Raw genomic sequence first — 23973 nt, 5'->3', positions numbered from 1 at the left:
GATGGAATTGCGGTCTCGAATTGATTCTACGTGTATACTGACTATTCCAAAGTTTACAGACTGTTTGGTGCTTCGTTTTATGTGTAGACACCTAGAGCAAGCTACTGATGAGGTTTGGCGCTGTTTTGAGCAATGTTAGTGGTTTAAAAATGCGATTTTGAAAGCGTGTGGCTCCAATCCCCATCCACACCCTCTGTTTGCGATATTGGGCTGTCGTTCCTGCCCGTGCTAGCTCTGTACTGCGTGATGAGCGACTCCACGGCTTAGTTGATGTATTTTCATTCAGAAAATAGCTTTATTTTCAATTTCCGCCAAACTTACACTTTAAGGTATTCAAAAAAAAACAATGATTCTCATTCTAAAGAGTAATGACAGTGTTTCCAGATTAGAAGGCAATGTGTGGTGGTCACCTCATGGCTGACTTTTTATCGCTTTGCCTTCATATAATGTGAATTTATATATTTAATGATTTTTTAACAAGATGTAAAGCACACACACACACATGTAATTATTTATACATTCTGTATAGGCTACTGATATTTCTGATATTCATAACAGCAAACTTTATGCAGCTTATAGCCTGCTATTCATATTACAACTCCACCTCTTAAATACAGCTGTTTGATTGAAGCCTTAAAATATTGTAAACAAAGTAGCATAGTTGGCTAGTTTATCATACTCTAGCTGGTTGGACTGTTCAGTGTCCCCACGTGTGTTTAAGTTTCAAAGCTCATACTTTTTCTCCTTGGGACAGGCCCTTTAAATCTTGGAGTTGAAAAACATTGGTATTGAGATGGTCAGTCAACTTGAATGCAGTTTTAATCAGATGTGAGCAGCATAGCCTACTAATGATGCTAACCGTATTTAACAATAATTCAGCTAGTCGTCTTCTCTGCGTCATTGCGTTCACGATTGTGAATGTTTTATTTGGATTAAATGTGCATGTCTAGGGGCTGGTGTCCATTGTGTGCGCACGAGAGCGGGCCAAGGAGAATTCGTTTACTTCTACACTGTTTGGTAAAGTTGCACGCATAGTCTACACAATTTGCGGAATAACTTATGCTTCCACCCGCAGCGTCAGGTGCATCAGTGCGACCACGCTTCCAGGGATGATCTCGGGAGACAGATGCGGTGTGCACGAAGGGGAGTCTGTGTGTGTGTGTGTGTGTGTGTAATAAAGGGCGCGTGACGCGTGAGTGACAGAGAGGGAGAGCAGGGAAAGGAAATTCAGCTTAACGAATGCTGCGTGTTTTTCAATAGCGTTAACAAATAAATAATATTTAAAAAAATGAACGCAGTCAATGGCCGCACGCCGGAATTCCGGCACGGTGCCGGAAAACTTTAATCCCTGTGTTATGGCAGTATTTCAGTCGACACAAAATTAACACTACACCTACCATGCTCTGAGGTTGAAATTAACACTAGGCTACCTACACCTACCATGTATGCTCTGAGAAAATGTTTTGACCCATTTCAAAGTTGAGAAGCACCTCTCGCCCACATCAGTGGTCATAGGTGCAGTTGTGAGGCTCTCTCTCTTTTTTTCTTTTTTTTTTTTAACATAACTTAATTTATTATAAAACACAGCAATCCACACTGAATTACATTTACTTCCATGTTTTCACACCCAGTCCAGAAGACGGCGGTGGTGCGCTAAGGTTACAAGCTGCCAGAGCACCGAAGAAGAGGAGTTTGTCTAGTCGACCTGACATCGGCCAGTCTGTCTCTATTTTTTTTCGTACCTCGGAGTTATTCTTTCTGAGTAGAATTTGCTTCGGATACGTAAGATGTATACGATGGGTGTCGTTTGCGACTGTCCAGAAATGCATTGATCACCGGAAAGGTAAGATGGCCTAGCAAAATCTGGCTAAACTTTAGCTGATTTATCCACTGATCTCAGAAGACCACAGTGGGCGTCCTCGTAATTCGTACAAATCAATCCTGCAACCGCGGGGCAATTAGATATAACATTGTAGGCTGAAACCTTTGAAACACCGTGCATGCGTTGTGTTTGCGTGTAGGCGGCTACCCGAACATTGTCATATCCGATATGATATCGGCGCCCATGTTTACAGGTTGGAGCATTCATGTAACCTACCGACAATAGTTTCTTTGGTCACTATTAACGGTAGGCTATTTTATTTTTTTCTGAATATGCCGGATCAGTGCTTTAACCTCGACCTGAATAATCTGTAGCTAGCAGTTTGCCGCTGAAGTGTAACGTTGCATTTGCTAAAGTGAATGGGGCGCACGAGTCAGGAGCATTGTGTGCTGCTGTTGACAACAGCCAGCAAGGTTGTGCATTTCTGCAGGGTCGAGCCAGCAAGACCGTGACAGCTAGGGAAACAGGGTTGAGAGACGGATAAGATGAAGCTGTAACGACTGCTATGTTATGAATGCTCAACAGTTCAAAACTAGTTTACTCCTTCATCTCCTTACTTCTCTGATCATTTGCATTCCCTCAAATCGTTCCCTAAATTGCAAAACCACAACATCTTTAAAGAACTTAAAACAATTCAGTTCGCAGTAATCAATCAATCAAGAAGATACATGATGACAAATCTTAGTTTTAAACATTTTCAAAGGCAAACATACCTGGGACTCCCAGGCTGGGAGACAACAAACAGGGCAGTCAGTCACACACACGCGGTTGATAGCAGGGTGGGATAGCAGGGATAGCTGCATCCTGAAGGCAATGCACGGTCCGTTAACACTCGGTCAAATGGCTATTCAGACATTTGATCCATTCACACGGAATTACTATGTTAATCTGCATAAACGATCTCAAAAGAATTAGCTGAAGTGCCATAGAATATCCTTACATCAAATAACAATGATAATATCTTGAAAAAATGAACAAAGTTAGACAATTCACACTTGCAGGATTTATAAAGCCAGCTTACCCCTTTCCAGACTTCAAAGCGTGAGAAAGTCTGTAGGTGTGCAACACCAATTAATGCCCCATCGGAAACAATAACAAACTATTAGCGGAACCATTAAGAGTTTAACGCAACAAACAGAAGGGGACGTTCACAAAATAGACAAAACTTTATTAATACTAAATTATGACTGCTACACACACAACAAACCAAGATTAAGTGTTTCACACATCTTTGTTGCTTTGGTGTAAACAGTCTTAAAACTTTTATGGATTTTGTTATGGGCATAGCATAGGTATTCACCGACTCCAAAATCTCAACATCTTGCCAGGTTGGCACGAGGTGTCTGCATTTTTTTGTCGGACCCCAGGACACGTGCTGTGTGTGTGTGTGTGTGTGTGTGTGTGTGTGTGAGAGAGAGAGAGTGTGTGAAAAGGTTGATAAGTATTGTATGTGGAGTGCATGGAGAAGTGTGGTATATATGAAGTGCTGCAGTCAGGTGTGTGTGTGTGTGTGGGGGGGGGGGGGGGGGTGATGAATGTCTTCATCATTTAAGATTTTTCCCTGTTGAACTCACTTCAATATCTCTGGAGGAAAAAAAAATTTTGCCCCTTGCTGTAGTTTCCTCCATGTCAGGCTGCTGGCTTTGGGAATTCTCCCCCTGGGTTCTTTGGGAATTCTCCCCCTGGGTTCTTTGGGAACTCTCCCCCTGGGTTCTTTGGGAACTCTCCCCCTGGGTTCTTTGGGAATTCTCCCCCTGGGTTCTTTGGGAACTCTCCCCCTGGGTTCCCATAACCCCCCATAGCACCGCAGCAGCAGCCACAGAGCTCTTTTCTCTCTCAACCAGTCTGGAAAAAACACACAAAAAGTACATGCATATTTTTAGACATTATTTTCAACGTTCAGTATTGTGCTAGTGTTAATGTTCATTATAGTAATAATCATTAGTATTGTTGTGTTTGATGTTTTTCTTTGAAATAGTATAGACATAAAATAAAATTTAACCTGTAGCACTTGGTGGCTGTATCCACCCTGTGGCACATCAGGTCCGACAGTTGGTCCTTCATGCCAGGGTGGGAGTTGTGGATGGCGCTGACAGTCCAGGACAGGAACAGCTCCTCGTCCTGCACATTCAATTGTGGCCGCACGTGTGTGAATAATGACTGGAGGTTTCCGAATACTGCCTCAGATACCACAACCTTTGCCGGTCCTAAGTAGGACGAGGTTTTATGCCTCTTCACAGACAGTATTCGTACACCCTCAATTTGACGTGCAGCCAACATCTCCTCCACTGTGATGTTTGCCACATTACCCGAGCGGCTTGCATTTGATAAAATGATGGTAAGCATCAGGTGGTCCCTCATCAGGACATATTCTCCCTGATATACCGGCTGAGAAGCGGGCAAGCATGACAAAAGGTCACCTGCTCTCTTGACAGCAGGGCTGCCAGTATACAGCTGAATGGCCTCTGGTGTTATCAGCCGTGCGATATCATAGTCGCCCTTCTCCAACCTCCGTTTGTTCGACTCTTTACGGAAGGAGGCCACCCACCGCCCCACTGCCGCCAACATCTCCTCTTTGCTCCCTAAGTAGAGTTGGTATTGGAGCCAGTGTTTTACTTTCCCTAAGTCTGATTTTACGGTGCCTGGGAGGATTTTTTTTCTTTTCTGGCAGTATTTTTCAAGAAATCCATTTCTGAAAATGTTTATTTTCAAATAGCACTTGACGGGGACTTGTTTGTTGGATCAATTACCCTAACAATTGGCTCCACCTGCCTCCTATGCTGGTGAGCGCTTTTTCCACTCTTCAGGCCACCATCAGAAAACATGAGTCTTGAAATTCTGACTGTGGCTCGCTAGATCCGCATTGTTTTGCGGCCTTAATGAGGGACTTCAATGTATGGACCTTTTTAAAAATGCTGTGACAGCTGTTTGATTGTCGCCTTGCACTCTTGCATGGGGCATTTTCTGGGGTGATGGTAATCCTTCCAGACTGTTTGTCTTGCCAGATTCTTGGCCACCACAGGCTTTTCTGAGGCCAAAATATGAGCAACTTGTACTCCTTGAAGTGCTGGTTCAATTTATGGACCTTTTTTAAATGCTGTGACAGCTGTTTGATGTTTGCCTGGCACCCTTCTACTGGCCATTTTCTGGAGTGATGGTAATCTTTCCAGACCGTTCGTCTTGCCAGATTCTTGCCCACCACAGGCTTTTCTGAGGCCGAAATTGCAAGTGACCGACTTTGCCTCGTCAGCTCCCCGTTGGTGGGTGCGCTTGCCTCATGTGCCTGGGTAAGTGCCCCTCATTTGCCCCACATTTGCCCCACACCCAGGAATGGGGGCACTGCTTCCTTGCCCTTGCGGCAGTTTGAGATGTGTTTTTCTCTTGAAGAGGAGCAGATGGCACCTCCTCACTGGATGTCGTGGGCACGTCCTCATTTGCCGTAGCTTGAGGTGCACTTTTCTTGTTATTATTTATTTATTTTTTTGAAGTAAATTTTTGGGGCGTTTTATGCCTTTGTTGATAGTGACAGGCAATGAATGGGAGAGAGGGCGGGGGTGGGATCCGGAAAGGACCACGGGGTGGAAATCGAACTTGGGTCGCCGGCGTACGGTGCAGGTGCCCCAGCCAGTTGCGCCACAGCTGGGGCCGAGGTGCCCTTTTCTTGGGTGGTGGGACCTCCTCATCTGACGACGTGACCTCTGAACTCTCACCTTTACTCTGTGACACACAGTGTGCAGACCATGACCCTAGCTTGAGGTGCCCTTTTCTTGGGTGGTGGGACCCCCTCATCTGACAACATGATCTCTGAACTCTTAGATGGAGAGATCCTCGTAAGCGGAGTGTTTTCTCCAATCAGACATTTTCTGTAAATTAATAGGGTGGATTTGGATTAGATTTCATTCAGCTTCACAACTTTACATACTAAGTAGTCAATGATGAAACAGTTGTCATTGGTAGCCTATGTGTGGAATATCTACATACTTGAAGCTTACAGTATTTACATATATTCATTGAGAATGTTTACACTGTCAGGACTTTAAGGATAGGACCACGCGCAAGACTCTTTCTAACAGACAAACACGTTTATTGACTTACTGCTTACTGCCATTTCATTTTATATTCCCCTCTTCTGTGTGCTTAACACCATCTGCCAAGGCGACATGACTGTTTACATTGGCGGATACTTTTGAACAGGGTAACATGAGGAAAGATCACATTAAGTAGCCTAAATCATATATTTTTGGAATACCTGTGATGTGTAGATGCAATTTATGCCATTTAAGCTATAACAAGTTATATTCCACCATTCTGTGTGCTTGTTAATACCATCTGTCAGGATGACGTGACTGTTAACGTTGATGGATACTTTTGAATAGGGGTAGTTTTTAGGGTGTAACATGAGGAGAGATCACATTAAGCAGCCTAAATCATATACTTTTGGAACGCTTGTGATGTCATTTAAGCTAGAAATTATATTCTACCCTTCTTTGTGCTTGTTCTCTCTCTAAAGTTGTAATTTTGACTACGCTATTAAGTATAGGCTTACTTAATGATTTATATACAGATATTATGGATGTTTTGTAACCTTTTGTAAGTTACAAAACATCCATAATTCAGGTTACAAAACATCCTTTACAGAATCTCTCTCTCTCTCTCTCTCTCTCTCTCTCTCTCTCTCTCTCTCTCTCTCTCTCTCTCTCTCTCTCTCTCTCTCTCTCTCTCTCTCTCAATGATGATAATAATAGTAATGATGATGGTAATGAAGTAATATCAGGCTGAAAACAAAACAAAAAAAAAAATGATAATAATTGTAAAAATATATTGTTAAAATAATAATATACATATATATATATATATATATATATATATATATATATTTTTTTTTTTTTTTAAAAAAAGGCTATGAATTACTATGTTATTGATCATGAGACATGGGCTGTTCTCTGAGGATGTGGCAGGAATGGATATATTCGGCAGCTAGGTGTATACAGCTGTCAACTTCCCCCACTAACGTTAAGAAATTCGGGACCGATGTCTCCGAGTTTACTAAAGTATTCTTCCCTAGTAATTTTGTATCTTTTGCATTCGGTGAGAAAATGCTGCTCATTTTCAACTTTGTTCTCGCAATAGGCGGACATTCTTTTATCGGGGGCCAGCCAGGGTTGCCTGTGTTGCCCTTTTTCGATTGCAAGGCTATGGCCGCTGAGCCTGTACCTTGTCAATAGCTTTCTGTGTTTATAATTTGGAATTTTAGTTAAATATGGTGCCAATTTATAATCAGATTTGATTAATCATATTAAGTATATGAATCATTAATTCATATACTTTGAGTTTACTAACTTGTTTCATTTGATCTTTCCAATTGGTAATGTAAGTTTCTTGCATTTTTGTTTCTAATTGTTTTAATTTTGAAGTGATGGTTGAATCAATATTGGTTAGGCCATGTTTTTCAAATAGGTCATCTAAGGGGTTCTTCTCAGAATGTCCATCCCTCCACTGGGCAGCAGTATGGTGGTATCTGTCTGGTCCACTGTAGTTCAGGTGATGCCAGAATTTAGCTGTTCTTTTTTGGATATGAAAGAGGAGAGGGAATCTTCCTAATTCAGCTCTGCATCTCTCTCTCTCTCTCTCTCAAATCAAATAAAATCTTGCTTTATTGGCATGAATGTGTGTGTCTCTCTCAGGGGTCAGCAACAATGTTGCAGTCGGCCGGGAGCCTCTCTTCGCCGGGAAGTACAAGAAGATGGGCTGGTAGGTGACCTCACTCACTCTCATCATACATGCTGTAATAAATGTAGCTGCCACCAGGGGGTGCCATTATTCTGTCGAGTTATCCTACCTTGTTGAAACATCCTACCAGTGAAGAGGATGAGGACCTCACTCTAGTCTGCACACATCATTCATTTACATACTTTTTCTCTACAGATGACTTTTATCCTAAGTGATTAATATCATGGCTGGTCCTTTAGTAGCATATTAAAGTCATCGAATGTAGGGCTGCACAGTTATTGCAAGCCCCCCAAAATATACTCCATTATAAGGTCAGGATAGAACATTCCAGCTGCTGACGCCCGACAGTTTAGGATTAACAAGGCAGGCAGGCAAAAAAAGAGCCCAAAATGTTGCACCCCAGACTTAATGGGACTTTTGCATCAACCGGATAGCTTTCTTAATGGGACTTTTGTTGCATAAACCAATGGAGATATCCCTGACCTTACGTGAGTAGTGTATAATTGAGAATTGTCTACAGGGCTGAAACAAATTGAAATTTAGTTTTGTCAATATCTGCCCTAAGTGCTCGGAGTATGCAGTAGTGTTTTACTGTTAACCAATGATAAATGGTAAATTGACTTTTTTTGTGTGTTGGGAATGAGTATTCATGGATGGAAGATAAAATAATGAATTATATCTCCGGGTTGAATTCTCTCTCACCTGTTTTTGTCTGTTAAATCCGCCTCTTTATCAATCTGAGTCTTCTCTTGTGTGATATTTCAGGAGACTTCCAAAGGATGCATTCTAGAACACTGGAGAACAAGTGGAGCGTCCTGATCACTCAAGAGAAGAACCCCGAATGTGCAGAATGTGTGTTTGGAACACATAAAAAAAATGTCTCGTGAACCCACAACACACAACACAGAAGAACCTGAATGTGCAGCGTATGTGTTTGGAACACATTTCAAAAGTCTCGTGAACCCCCAACGCACAAGACAGAAGAACCCTAGCTGTTTCAGTAGTCTCACAGAACCTGGTATCCAGTGTACAGTGCTCAGCACAGAAAATCTATAATGAGTTTCTTATCGTGGAGAGACCTTTAAGTCAAATGTTTAATTTCAAGGGGCATGAGGGAACGAATAGCAGGGACAAAAAAAGAACCCTATCCGTGCAACACATCTGAAAAAAGGGTCGCCCGGGAACTTGCCATGCATCGGAGGACTCGTACAAGTGAAAGGGCATATCCATGCTCTCATTGTGGAAAGACATTTAGTCAAATGTTTAATCTCAAGGCACATGAGAAAACTCACTGCGTGGAGAGGTCTTATCGGCGTGGCGTGTGTGACCAGAGGGCGCACATATCTGAAAACTCAATTTGTACTGATGTTCTTTCTAAAGAAGAGGGTTCTCTAGGGGACAAAGATGTAACGCTATCTGGTGATGGGGAACCTTCTCAACAGGATGCTGTGGCAGAACCAAAGGATGCGCAAGAACGTGTTAATGAAAGGGGGAACGCTGAAGAACGTGCTAGCAAAAGGGGGAACGCTACAAAACGTTCTAGCGAAAGAGGGAACGCTGAAGAACGTGCGAGTGAAAGGGGGAACGCTGAAGAACGTGCTAGCAAAAGGGGGAACGCTACAAAACGTGCTAGCGAAAGAGGGAATGCTGAAGAACGTGCTAGCAAAAGGGGGAACTCTACAAAACGTGCTAGCGAAAGGGGGAACTCCAAAGAACGTGCTAGCGAAAGGGGGAATGCTGAAGAACATGCTAGCGATAAGGGGAACACTGAAGATCGTGCTAGCGATAGGGTGAATGCTGAAGAACATGCTAGCGATAAGGGGAACACTGAAGATCGTGCTAGCGATAGGGTGAATGCTGAAGAACATGCTAGCGAAAGGGGGAACTCCAAAGAACGTGCTAGCGAAACGGTGAACGCTGAAGAACGTGCTACTGAAAGGGTGAACGCTGAAGAACGTGCTAGCGAAAGAGGGAACGCTGAAGAACGTGCTAGCGATAGGGTGAACGCTGAAGAACGTGCTAGCGAAAGAGGGAACGCTGAAGAACGTGAAAGGGGGAACGCTGAAGAATGTGCTAGTGATAGGGTGAACGCTGAAGAACGTGCTAGCGAAAGAGGGAACGCTGAAGAACATGCTAGCGAAAGGGGGAACGCTGAAGAACGTGCTAGCGAAAGGGGGAACGCTGAAGAACGTGCTAGCGGAAGGGGGAACGCTGAAGAGCGTGCTAGCGAAAGGGGGAACTCTGAGGATCATGGCAGGAAGCAGCTTTCCAACGCCACGGAGACGCGCTACAAGTGCTCGCAGTGTGCGAGAACCTTCGCTTTGCCAGCCGTGCTGGCGGCTCACGAGCGCACCCACACAGGAGAGAAGCCCTACCAGTGCAACGCGTGCAAAGTGTGCTTCCGCCATCTGCGCGAGCTCAGTGTCCATCGGACGATACACGACGGGGAAGATCTACATCGCTGTGCCCGCTGCGGCGAGGCGTTCAGTCAAATCTCTAATCTCAAGGCACACGAGAAGACGCACGGCAGAGAAAAGCCCTGTCCGTGCAGTACCCATGGAAACGGTGCCAAGAGCGTTCCGGAACTTGGCGGGCATCAGATGGCGGATAAATCCGCTCGGGCGGAGAAATCGAGCAGACGAGCGTATCAGTGTTCTCGCTGTGGGAAGACCTACAGCGGCATCTCCACTCTTCGAGATCACGTGAAGACGCACCGCGTGCCGAAAGAGACTCGTCTGAATCCGTGCAGCATCTGCGGCAAGACTTTCAGCCGAAGTCTGTATCTCGAGTATCATCTGATGACTCATATGTCCGAGGACGTAACGGGTCGCAGGGAGTTCGCAGGGAAAGAAACCGACGCTGACGACGACGGTGACGATACGGCACTACCTGGCGATGTCGAAGCATCTCAACAGGATGTTGTGGTGAAAACAGAGGACGCTGAAGGGCTCCAGGGTTTTTCTTGGCAAGGTGAGCTAACACAAGCATTACAAGTGTGCTCACATACAGTACCTATCCTAACTCCTCCCATTCGGTGGCCATCTTGCTTTTCATCAGGATATGACAAAGTTATATTATATATACTCATCCAATCATAACACCCCTGATAATGTAATCAAATTTAGTACCTGACATAAGGCTTAATGTTAATTTGTACTATCGGTTGCCAGCTTTGCCAGCTTGAATTTGATTGTTTGCCACTTGTCAAGTGTGCATTTAACCCAGTAAAGTTGACGGAGGATAGGTGTGATGTGTTCTCTGGAGGGGGGTGTGAGTGAGTAGTCGGCCAGCGGAGTTTTGAACATATTGTAGTTATCGAAGAATCGTCTTCCACGATTGTGTTTGTTTGTTTGGTTATTTGTAATGTGTTGATGTGTATTCCATTCATTGCAGACAGAGGGGAAGTCTCATCGCTGGATCACAGCCAGTCAGAAATGTCTTCACTTCACCAGCCCCTGTGAGTATCATGTAACATGCTCTGAGTTTTTGACAAGGACCGTTATCACTGGTTTGGTTAAAAACATTTTTATCTTTTAATTGTTTTGTGTTGTATTTTATCTCTTTTAACTACTCTATGTTATGTACTCTCCTTTTGTATACTCTGTGCGTTTGTTCATGTAAAGCTGTGTTCTGTGTATTGTCCGTGTGAATCTATGGGCACCTCTCATTCGTCTTTTTAGATATCACTCCCTTCCTTCCTCGGTCCTCGTTCCCACTGATCTAGATAAAGAATGATGGGGCGGGAACAATGGGATAGTTACAGATCAGCGGGAACGAGGTTGAGAATGGGCCTCTGTCTACCTGTATGTGTGATAGCAAAATAACCTATTGCAGCATAACACATAATGTTACAACAGCATAATTTGGTGTGTGTGTGTGTGCGTGTGCGTGTGCGTGTGCGTGCATCTCTGCATCTGTGTGTGACAGATTCTTATACATATATTCCCTGTCTGGCTGCAGGGAAAGTGTGGATGCAGCGCTGCCAATCAAGATTGAGGTCATAGAAGAGGAAGAATGGCCTGGACTGGGACATGACTGTAAACAGGAAGTAGAATCGCCTGGACAGGAACATCATTTTGAACAGGAAGTAGAACCGCTTGGACAGGAACATAATTTTGAACAAGAAGTAGAACTGCCTGGACAGGAACATCACTGTAAACAGGAAGAAGAATCGTCGAGACTGGAACATTGTTGTAAACAGGAAGAAGAATCGCCTAGACCGGAATATGACTGTAAACAGGAACTAGAAACGCCTGGGCCAGAACATGATTGCAAACAGGAAGCAGAATCGTCTGGACAGAAACATGATGGTGAACAGAGAGGAGAATTGGATTTAAATGACCATTGTGATTTCTCTCCTACAAGTGAGTTACTGTGTAGCTTGCATGGTGAAATGCTTGTTTGTAATGTTCTTGCCAATCTCTAGCTATGGTGAAGGGTATGTGATGATGTGGGGCTATTTTAATTCCAAAGGCCAAGGGAACTTTATCAGGATGCATAATATCCTGGATCCATGAAATAGCTGGCCTTTAAAAATAAAAACATATAAAAAGTCCTCCTGCTCCTATGAGAATTTAACATAGGGGTCAAATACTTCCTTCCCCCTAGCATTTTAGAAAGAACATTTATTTATTTACGATACACTCTTCAATCACAAAGAAAATTGGTGTCCTTAGCAGTTTGATTTTTACTCATTTTTTTCTAATTAAGGCATTAAGATTAATTGTCAAATGATATGTTCCTCTTTAGCATGGTATCAAATACATGTTCTCCCCACTGTATATGATTTTCAAATTATTCTCTAATATTTCAGGAAATATTTAACTTAACATAACAAAATGGTTTTGTAGGCACATAACCTCATAACACTTCTACCATTGACTGAAATAAGTAATTATTCTCTAATATTTCAGGAAATGTTCAAAAGATCCATGCTTGTGCAGGCGGGAGCAACACGGAACCTTTCGGGAAGCCCCTTGTGTTCCAGAACATTCCACCGCAGCCAGAACCGAAGCAGCAGAACGGCGCTGAAAACCAGTACAAATGCCCCTTGTGTTCCAGAACATTCGGTGATCTAGCCCTCCTTACAGTTCACAAACAAACTCACATCAGACTGTATCTCTGCAGCAAGTGCGTGATGGGTTTCCGGGATCTCGCAAGCCTGCAGGACCATCAGCGTCTCATGCACCAAAAGCAGCCGTGCCCTCGGTGTGGAAAGACGTTCTCCAACAATAATTCGCTCAAAAAACACCAGAGAACTCACGCAGGGAGAGAGCCGTGTGTGTGCAGCGAATGTGGAAAGGTGTTCAGCACAGGGCAAGCGCTTACGGGCCACCAGAAAACCCACACGGGCGGACTATTTCACTGTCCTCAGTGCCGAGAGTCCTTCAAGTTTAAGGGGCAGCTACAGAGACACATGAGGTCGCACGAGGAAAACCGCTGGAAGTGTTCAGAATGCGGAAAGGCTTTTAACGACTCGCGCAACCTGGAAAGACACCGGCGGATCGCGCATGCCACAGGAGAAAGGCCACACAGGTGCAAAGAATGCGGAATGAGTTTCGGCGAATCACATTTGCTCGAGGAACACCTGCGGATCCACACCGGAGAAAGGCCGTTGCAGTGTAGCAGCACCAACGATCTGGCGGCGCATCAGGTCACCCATTCGACGTTGAGGCCTTTTCAGTGCTCCCAGTGTGGGAAGGCATTTAAGTGGAAGGTTTGCCTCAAGCTGCACGAATCGAACCATGCTAAAGAAAAATGGCATCAGTGTTCCATATGTGGAAAGAGCTATAAGTACGTCTCGCATCTCGGCGTTCACCAGAGGTTCCACAGGCGGGAGCGGCAACGGCAGTGTTCCATCTGTGGCTTGACATGCGACTCGGTGTACGAGCTCAGGAGCCATCGGAGGAGCCATGCTGGAAGAGAACGTTATCCGTGCCCGGTGTGCGAGAAAAGTTTCGCGCTAAAGTCTCGTCTCGAACTGCACCAGAAGATCCATGCGGGAGAAAAGCCTCACGAGTGTTCAGAGTGTGGAAAGACGTTCAAGCACAGCGCCGCACTCCAGGAACACCAGAGTGTCCACACCGGAGAAAAGCCTTATTCGTGTCCTACATGTGGAAAGCGTTTCAGTCGGATGTCGGACATCTCCAAACATCGGAAGCTACACGCAGGAACAAAGCCTCATCGCTGCTCCGATTGCGGAAAGACTTTTGCGCGCGTGTCTTGTCTGAACAAACACCAGCGGGTCCATACTGGAGAACGGCCTTACCTGTGTTCCCAGTGTGGCAAAGGTTTCACGTGCACATCGAATCTCTACAAACATATGACGACGCACACGACCGCCAGGCCCCATCGCTGCCCTTACTGCAGTAAGACGTACAAGCAAAAATGTAGTCTGAAGGACCACTTGAGGAGCCATACTGGGGAAAGGCCCTATCCCTGTTCCCAGTGCGGAAAGGCGTTCTGGACCGACTCGGACCTACGGCTACACGAGAGAAGGCACGCAGAGGAAAAGCCCCACGCGTGCCGCGAATGTGGAAAGATGTTTACGTCAAAGTCCGGTTTGAAGGTGCACCTCATGACTCACACCGGAAACAAGCCGCACCGGTGTTCTGACTGCGGAAAGACATTTCCGTACTTGTACGTCCTGAGAGGCCACCAGAATATCCACACAAACGAGCGGCCCTTCGGGTGTCCCCTGTGTGACAAGACTTTTAGGACCAACTCGTGTTTAAGGCTACATGAGAAAACGCACGACGTTGAAAAGCCCCATGCGTGCTGTGAATGTGGGAAGACGTTCAGAACAAGGTCTCGTTTAAAGACACACGTCATGATCCACACCGGGGAAAAGCCACACCGGTGTTCGGACTGCGGAAAGGCGTTTGCGTACGTCCACTCCCTGAGAGACCATCAGACTCTCCACTCAAATGTGCGGCCCTATCCGTGCGCTCTGTGTGGAAAGGCGTTTAGTCACCTCAATGGCGTTAAGCAGCATCAAAAGATCCATTCGGATAGAAGGTCGTATCCGTGTGCTCTGTGCACAAAGACATTTAGTTCCAAGTCTACTCTCAAGCGACACCAGAAGATCCATGCATGAGCCGCGTCCTATCCATGTGCTTTGTGTGTAAAGGCAATTATTTATTTTATTTTTTGTTTTACTTATTACTGCTTGATATTATCTGATTGTGGAAAGCACATGGAATTGCCTTTGTGCATGAAATGTGATATACAGATAAACTTGCCTTGCCTATTTGCAAGTGATAACAAAACTGCATTTTTCGTTTGCGACTAAGTGTACAAGTGAAAAACTAGGCCTGTAATTTTGGCCTAGTTCAAGTTCAAGTTTATTGTCATGTACTCATAAAAAAAAATATTGTTTAAGTAATGAGATTCATTGTGCTCAAGTGTCCAGAAATAAATTAGAAAGAAAAATAAATAAATAGATACTACGAGGGGTTGGGGAGCGCCAAGGGACACTCAGGAGCAACAGGGGCAAGGAAAAACTCCCTTGTTCAGGGTAAGGGGCAGAGTGTGTGTGTGTGTGTGTGCGTGTGTGCGTGTGTGTGTGTGTGCGTGTGTGCGTGTGTGCGTGTGTGTGCGTGTGCGTGTGCGTGCGCGCTGGGGGGAAGTGGCATACTGATGGTTCAGAGGAGAGGGCAGTGTGTTGTATGTATGTGGCTAATAAGAAGCTGGTAAGGGGCAGACTGTGTGTGTGGGGGGGGGGGGGGGCAGTGTGCTGAGTATGTGGGGAGTTACTGTAGCTTAAGGTGGGGAAGGAGGGCAGTCAGGGTGTGTGTGTGTGTGTGTGTGTGTGTGAGTGAGGAGGAAGAGGGTAATAAATAATAAAATAAATACTAGAGTTAGTTTAATATATTTCTCACCCCTGTTGTCATGGAGATGGTATGTAGAACATTGGCTGCAGGTGAAGACTGAGAACAGAGAATAAACAACATATTGGTCTCTCACATACACACACTAACAATATTTTCAAATGTTTCCCAGTGACTCATGCAGAATTCCTAATCATTCATAAGAAAAAAATAACATGGTTGAATATTTAAAATGGTTTTAGTACTACTCTGTGTTTAACTTTTCAGCCTTTGCCTAATTTTGATGCTTTACTCCTGACCCTTTTTAGTCTAGCTAAATCAGGCATATCAAGTGAAGTAGATTATTTCTGAATATTTGGTATCAATCAGCTGATTAAAATAAGTATAATTATTATTATTTTATAATAGGCACCAAAGGTTTATCACTCCTAATTTACTTCTTTGTAGTTTGTCATGACCATAGACTGAAGCACGCACGAGTTCTTCTCCTTCCAGTCCTTTAGGTGGCAGTAATTCTAAACTTGGAGTTGACAACCGCCAACAGACATCAGAGAGGAAGATGTCAATTTGTAGCCTACTTGGCTAACGCGAAGAGTATGAATGAGAGTTGTACGATATGCTAAAACTACAAATCAAATGTCACTCGTTCGAGATTGAAGATGCTGTACTGTAACAAAAGGAGACAACATTTGCCTTCTTGATGAAAGGTAAACAACGGTAAAAACTGCAATGCATCAACACGCAATGTCCGACATGTCTTCACGTTAATGTGCTAGGCTTTTGTTTACACTGTTCCGTGGGCAAACATCACGTTCACAGCCTACAAGCAGTAACTTGGTAGGCGCAGATTAAGAGAAACATTGCAAGTGGCAACTAAGACTAACTCTATGACATTGGTATGATGAATGTGTAGGCTACATAGAGAATAGTTACGTTTTATGAATGGCATGTCGTTGATGGTCCTGGTTGCGTACTAGAACCAGAGACGGTTTAGTAACTATACGTCTTGAGGTTTTTGATCGTTTTTGATGCTGAAGAAAGTAGTCCGGCAAGTTGCTGGGGTCACGAAAGTAAAGTGTTTTTCTTCTCAAAACCATATGCGTTCAAAAGAGTGATATATTTGCACCACAAAAACGTTGTCCAGGAAAAATTCAAACCTCGTTATCACTTGGTAGTGCTACTATTTTTCTCGATTCCTATCACTGCGCGCTACTGACAGCTGGACAACGTTTTTGTGGTGCAAATATATCACTCTTTTGAACGCATATGGTTTTGAGAAGAAAAACACTTTACTTTCGTGACCCCAGCAACTTGCCGGACTACTTTCTTCAGCATCAAAAACCGGCTGGATCTCGGCTCACAGGACGCTGTCGGGGGGTAAGTCAGTGCTGATGCACAACGTTGCTGACAGGGAACCCATATAACTTCGTGTCTTAAAACCCGAACTATCCCTTTAATGCATTTTGAGTTCAAGACACTCATGAAACATATACCCTCTATTTGAATATTCTGTCTCTTGACATAGTATGTGTGCATGTGTGCATCTCCACAGTAGAGCCATTCAACAGCTCAACAGCATTGAGGACTGCAGAAAGAGGTGAATAATATCTCTAGGTTTAAGCACACCTTTTTGTATTCTCACATATCGAAATATCCGATATCCGATCACACAGCTGGTTCTTGCAAGTTGCAACATCGCAGAAGTTTGGAGCAAAGGGAAAAGATTACTGTGATGTTCACAGAGCACACACCACGATATTCTTTGTGTTCTAGGCTGATCGTCTTCATGTGGAACCCATCCCTGGAACCGGTCGACAGGCCAACCCGTAATACATGGTTTGGGTTCTGGCGATGTGACGGACTATTCCCTCCCTTTGCACTCCAGTAGCAGAGCTTCTGCAGTTCTGCTCTAACGGTCCGCCATGGAGGTCATTTTAAAGGTGAAAGACTCCCAAGAGGAGAAGGAGTCGTCTTTTCTCTCGCTCAGCTGCGGCTACAGCGACATCAAGCCGGCCAGCATTGAGGTGATCCTGAAGGAGGAGGAGGCCACGGAAGACCGCGACGCCACTCTACTTCCTGGATACGGTGAAGCGTGTCAACAGGTCGCTATGGTGAAGATGGAGGAGCTCCAAGAACATGACCAGGGTTGCCGTCGACAAGGTAGGGTACTAGGGAGGGACTGACATTTTTCTTCTCCGTTCAGAAAATGTCTGATTGTTTGTAAGCAGTGTACTATTTTGTGTAGTTTTTTTTATATACACTATATTGCCAAAAGTATTGGGTCATCTGCCTTGACCCACATATGAACTTCAGTCACATCCTAGTGTTAATCCATAGGGTTTAATATGATGTCGGTCCACCCTTAGCAGTTATAATAGCTTCAACTCTTCTGGGAAGAGGAGTGTGTTTATAGGAATTGTTTAGCATTCTTCCAGAAGAGCATTTGTAGGTCTACTGTGCACTATTTTGTTTTTTACCATTTTCTTGTGAGTTGGTTGTTGTCTTGTCCTCCCCAAATTCCAATAGCATTGAAGCTATTCATCCATGTGGAGGAGAAACAAAACAAAATTTTAACATTTGTTCAAAAGTAGTTTTTTGTTAAAACTAACTTTTACATTTGTTTGTTTATTTGTGTTTTTCTGTCTTTTCTGCCCTGTTGTTTTGCCACCGTTGTAGAAGCGGGCAGCGGAAAGACTCCGTGTAGAGTTCGCCTTCCGACGCTGGACTTCAGCAACGGCCTGCCGCCTCCTCCTCCTTCACACCAGTGCTCTCCGCCGAACCACAGGACACCGCACTCTACAGAGAGGCCTCCGGTGTGTGTGTGTGTGTGTGTGTGTGTGTGTGTGTCGTACGTTAGTAACTATAGCCCTGTAGCACTGGATGATGCTGGGGCAGTGTGTGTGTGTGTGTGTGCGTGCGTGCGTGCGTGCGTGCGTGCGTGCGTGTGTGTGCGTGCGTGCGTGTGTGTGTGTCTTCGTTAGTAACTTTAGCTCTGTAGCACTGGACGATGCAGGGGCAGTGTGTGTGTCGTATGTCGTATACGTGCACGCATGCGTGTGTGCGAGACAGAAAGAGAGAGAACTTTACAAATTGTGAGACCCCCACCCCCCCCCTCTCAGATCACAGAGAACTGCCACCAATCATGATTCCAAAACATAATCTGTGTGTCTCCACAGTGTAGCCAAGCGACAGCGTCAAGGCTAGACTACGGGGCAAGGGAAAGACTACGTCCTGTCTCGTGGGATTAAAACATAATCTGTGTGTGTCTCCACAGTGTAGCCAAGCGACAGCGTCGAGGCTAGACTACGGGGCACGGGAGAGACTACGTCCTGTCTCGTGGGATTAAAACATAATCTGTGTGTGTCTCCACAGTGTAGCCAAGCGACAGCGTCGAGGCTAGACTACGGGGCAAGGGAGAGACTGCGTCCTGTCTCGTGGGATTAAAACATAATCTGTGTGTCTCCACAGTGTAGCCAAGCGACAGCGTCGAGGCTAGACTACGGGGCAAGGGAAAGACTACGTCCTGTCTCGTGGGATTAAAACATAATCTGTGTGTGTCTCCACAGTGTAGCCAAGCGACAGCGTCGAGGCTAGACTACGGGGCAAGGGAAAGACTACGTCCTGTCTCGTGGAATTAAAACATAATCTGTGTGTGTCTCCACAGTGTAGCCAAGCGACAGCGTCGAGGCTAGACTACGGGGCAAGGGAAAGACTACGTCCTGTCTCGTGGGATTAAAACATAATCTGTGTGTGTCTCCACAGTGTAGCCAAGCGACAGCGTCGAGGCTAGACTACGGGGCAAGGGAAAGACTACATCCTGTCTCGTGGGACCTGCGTGATACAGGAAGCCACGTAGGCCAGTCCAGGAGGCCGGATCTCATGGACAAGCTGCAGGAACATTCCAGGCACCGGAAGGTGAGCCTGTACAATTGGTCATTTTTATTTGATTTATGACTTATTTACATAATAACAATTCAAATAATTGTGATTGTTTTCATATATAATAATACAATTGTATGATAACATTTAATATTTTTTGTGTTTTTAGAATAATAACTAAAATAATTGTGATTTGTTTTATTTATTTATATAATAGTAATTTAAATAATTGTGATTGTTTTTTATATAATAAATAAAAGTAATTTAACTCATTGTGGTTATGATTGATGTTTATATTTATATAATAGAGTTGTAATTATGATTGTTTTGTAATAGTAATTTAACTAATTGTGATTACGATTTATGTTTATAAATATATAAAAGTAATTTAATAGTGATCTAATTGTATTTCTGATTTTTGGAAGGTGAACGCGGAAGAGGAGCACCACCACCGGCGTCTGTCCACGTTGCTGGGCAACAAGAACGCGGCCAAGCACACACGGCTGATCGAGTTCGGCTGGATGCACAACGGCAAGCAGGTGCGCAGCCGCAACGGCGGCGGAACACGGCGGCTGGTCATGCCCAAGCACGCCTGCCACGACGACCTCTTCCGCCTGGGCAAGGAGCTCTTCTTCCCCGAGGGCCTCTCCACCAAGGGCCCCGACGCCCACTTCCTGTTCCAGATCCGCGACTACGGCGGCACGCAGATGCCGCGCGACGCCACCGTGGGGGCGCTCTACGAGCCCCTCAAGCACGGAATGCTGCGGCTCTACCTGTGCTCGGCCGACCGCGCCCAACTCGACGCCGAGGCCGAGGCCGAGTCGCGGCTGGAGTCCGGGTCCGAGTCGTGCGGCTCCGAGCACGTGTCCAGTCCGAGCCCTGGCAGGCCCCAGCTCGGGGCTCCCCCGCCACCGCGCTCAACGTCCACGTCAATGTCGTCGCTGTCGTCGGACGCCAACTGCGTCGGCTCCGGCGACTTGGCTCACGAGGTCCTCGGGTACCCGGACGAGTCGTATCACTTTGCGGTCGAGGGGTTGGCGTCGCCGTCTTTTCGATCGGGACACCACGCGCAGTTGGAGTTGAACGGCTGCGACTCTCAAGCTGCCAAGCTTCTGTGCGACTCTCAGGAGTCGGAGACGCCGTCTCGGTGGGAATCGTGTTCGAACGCCACTTCCAGGACGCTTCTCTGTGACTCTCAGGAATCGGAGGGCCCCGCTTCTGAGAATGGCGCTTCTGAGAATGTGGCTTCGAGGACGCTTCTGTCTGACTCTCAGGAGTTGGAGGCATCGTCTCCACCGAAGAGGTCTCGGTGGGAGCCGAGCCCAAACGCCGCTTCGAGGACGCTTCTGTCTGACTCTCAGGAGTCGGAGGCGTCGTCTCCGCCGAAGAGGTCTCGGTGGGAGCCGTGTCCGAGCGCCGCCGCTTCGAGGACACTCCGGCTGCGGCGTGTCAACATCGCTCGCGACATGATCAAGCAGTTCCAGGACCCCGGCGTGATGGACGCCGCCCTGTCCGTGAGCTTCGTCGGCGGATCCGCCTCCTCGGAGGACTCACGCCTGGCCTCTGCGTCAGCAGACGAGTCTGCCGTCACCGCGGCGTCGTCACGGGAGGCGTACTCCAGGTTCTGGGCCGCGTTCTTGCGGACGGACTCGGCATCATCTGCGGCGTCGGGGAGCGTCACGACGCGCGTCCCCGCGCTGCTGCCTGACCGGGGCCGGGCGGAGTGGGAGGCGGCCGGCAGGATCCTGCTGAAGGGCTACCGGGACGTCGGCTACTTCCCCACGCGGCTCCCCGTCGCCTGCGCCGTCTGCCTCGTGCACGGAGAGGAGGCGCTCACCACGGACATGCTCGTCAAGTCCTTCCTGAGGTTGGTGGAGTGGTGTATAATATAATATAATATAATATACTATTATAATAATGGTGTAAAACATTAGTTTCTAACCTATATAATATCACATGCTCGTCAAGTCCTTCCTGAGGTTGGTGGAGTGGTGTATAATATAATATAATATAATATACTATTATAATAATGGTGTAAAACATTAGTTTCTAACCTATATAATATCACATGCTCGTCAAGTCCTTCCTGAGGTTGGTGGAGTGGTGTATAATATAATATAATATAATATAATATACTATTATAATAATGGTATAAAACATTAGTTTCTAACCTATATAATATCACATGCTCGTCAAGTCCTTCCTGAGGTTGGTGGAGTGGTGTATAATATAATATAATATAATATACTATTATAATAATGGTATAAAACATTAGGTTCTGACCTATATAATATGACATGCTCGTCAAGTCCTTCCTGAGGTTGGTGGAGTATGTACTGATTTGTATAACATTACTGTTGTAACTGTTTACCGTTTTTTAACAGTAAACGTCCCAATCAATGATCTAGGCTGCATATTCTCTTCTCTCCTCTTCATTTTACAGTCTAAAACGGATTACTGACTAGAATGGCGGCGCATTATTTCTTTGTAATCAGTTATTTTTTCTCAAATTAGTAATCAGTTATTTTGACAGCCCTAGTATTATTTTTTGTTTCACCAAATGGAACCTTCCATGAATAGCATTTTTCATTGTTGCATCATCAAAAGGAACCCTATGTGAATACGTTCGACCGGACCCGCGTCACACAGAGCAGGTTGTTTGCGCCACGCCCCTTTTTGGGGGAAACAAGCCCGCAGAACAAGCCTGAAACAAGCCAAAGTGAACGGGTGTTGTTCACGGTCACTGATCTATAACGAATAACTTATTATTTATAGATCAGTGTTCGCGGTAGACAGACATGCCGATAAGTTGCTGTGTGGTTGGGTGTACCAACCACAAAGCTAAGAACCCCTAACATTAGGCTACACCAAAAATAAATCAGACCAACGAAAACGGAAATCTAGGCTAACACTTGGCTAACACTAGCAGCTAGGCTATCGGCTATGACAGAAATTATCATATGTTGGAATTATCTAACGAACATACTTTACATCCAAGCCTGTCAGTCAACTACACAACATTACAATTAAAATAACAGGCCAAAAATACAGGAAAACAATTTAGTTATTTAACTGGAGATTCAATGAGATAAGAGTATGTCCGGGTATGACACTGGCCACTGCTACTGCTAGCAGGCTACTCGGGAGACCGAAGGGACATGTTTTTACTTTGATTGAATTAAGCTTTTGAACGTATTTTTCACGGTCAACGACCGGCAAAGTGGTAATATATTGAGTGGTCCTATTGATTCGTTGTGTTTTCTGTTATCATTTACTCCTACGTTTTCAGTACGAATTACGTTTATTGAGCCTAATTTGCATTGGAGTTAATGGGAGACGTAGTTTGTTTCCCCCAAAAAGGGGCGGGAACGTTCGTCGCGAGTCAAGTTCCCGGATGTGCCGGTCTAACGTATAGCATTTGTTCATTATTGCCTCATCCAATAGAATTCTCAGTGAGCAAATAGCATTCTAACGCCGTGTTTGTGCTCTGACTCCCATAAGGTTCACCGGCGCAGCAGAGAGGGAGATTCTCTGCGCCGCTCTGGAGGAGAGGACGTACGAGATCGATGGCCTGCTCGACGTCCTCCACGGGATGCACGTCAGAACCCTGCCGGACGGGGGCAACGTCGAGGACGTAATCGTGCGCATAGCGCATGCTCAGCTGATCCAGGCGCCCATGTACGCCCTGGTCAGAATGGGCAGCACGGCCCAGACGGGCCTCAGGCAGCTCCTGCCCACGCCAGCTGCAGTGACCGCACTTTATGACACATGACTCCCCAGTGCCCACACAGACACACCATCACGGAAGTGAACTCTAATCAACACACGCACACACACACACACCATCAATGAGATGAACTCTGATCAACACACACTGTCTATGAGTGTGTGCGCCAGCATGTGTGTTTGTGAACTCTGATCAACACACACATACATACATACACACACACCTTCAGGGGGACTGAGAGTGTTGGAGAGGGGCCGGGGGCCCACTTCTGCCAACACACACACACACACACACACACACATGAGGAAACTCATCTGAAGAAAGTTAAGTGTAAGTCAGGGTGCACAGGTTACTAGCAGCAGCTCCCAACAACACAGACACCAGACCCAAGTTACTAGGACCCAAGTTACTAGAACCCAAGTTACTAGGACCCAGCAAGTTACTAGAACCCAAGTTACTAGGACCCAAGTTACTAGGTCAAGGGCACTTCATCCGTGGAGCACACACGCTCAACCACTTCCTCCACCCATATTCTTCCTACTATACTGACTGGGAATCAAACCGGCAACGCTTCAGTTACAAGCCCGAAGCCCGAAGCCCTAACCTATAGGCCACGGCTGCCCCCAATCCAAGTGTGGACAGTAGCATGGGTTGTGCAAGCGTGTTTGTGTGTGTGTGGTAGAGACATGTCATAATCAAACCATAACGTATTAACACATCTGTTGCAAGTCGTTGACAATGAGAGGCTGTTTTGAGCGCACACACCTAATGGACTGAAAGGAAAGACAATGAGAGGCAATTTGCTGAAAAATGTCAAAAAGATAATAATTGTCTGGGAGAACTGTGGACTGGGATAAACACTTTTCAACTGGGTGTTTCAACAATCTTGACAGACATTCATTATTTTTTATTATTATTATTATTAT

The 23973-nt window shown here is 45.6% G+C and overlaps 2 protein-coding genes across 2 annotated transcripts; both read left to right on the top strand.

Annotated features, from left to right (window-relative positions):
* The first annotated feature begins 1713 nt into the window (after positions 1–1713).
* LOC134082285 (zinc finger protein 836-like) lies at positions 1714–14988 on the top strand. The gene is made up of 6 exons (XM_062537936.1): positions 1714–1843; positions 7567–7633; positions 8378–10582; positions 11006–11069; positions 11573–11976; positions 12526–14988. The coding sequence occupies exons 3-6, from the start codon at positions 8722–8724 to the stop codon at positions 14706–14708; spliced, it is 4512 nt and encodes a 1503-aa protein (XP_062393920.1). The 5' UTR covers positions 1714–1843; positions 7567–7633; positions 8378–8721; the 3' UTR covers positions 14709–14988.
* A 5815-nt stretch (positions 14989–20803) lies between these two features.
* LOC134082264 (uncharacterized) lies at positions 20804–23922 on the top strand. Its single transcript, XM_062537916.1, has 2 exons — positions 20804–21187; positions 22822–23922. The coding sequence occupies exons 1-2, from the start codon at positions 20817–20819 to the stop codon at positions 23090–23092; spliced, it is 642 nt and encodes a 213-aa protein (XP_062393900.1). The 5' UTR covers positions 20804–20816; the 3' UTR covers positions 23093–23922.
* The last annotated feature ends 51 nt before the right edge of the window (positions 23923–23973 follow it).

The sequence above is a fragment of the Sardina pilchardus genome, chromosome 1, assembly GCF_963854185.1.
Source record: "Sardina pilchardus chromosome 1, fSarPil1.1, whole genome shotgun sequence".
Classification (NCBI taxonomy): Eukaryota; Metazoa; Chordata; class Actinopteri; order Clupeiformes; family Clupeidae; genus Sardina; species Sardina pilchardus.
This window is presented reverse-complemented; position numbering and strand designations above follow the sequence as displayed.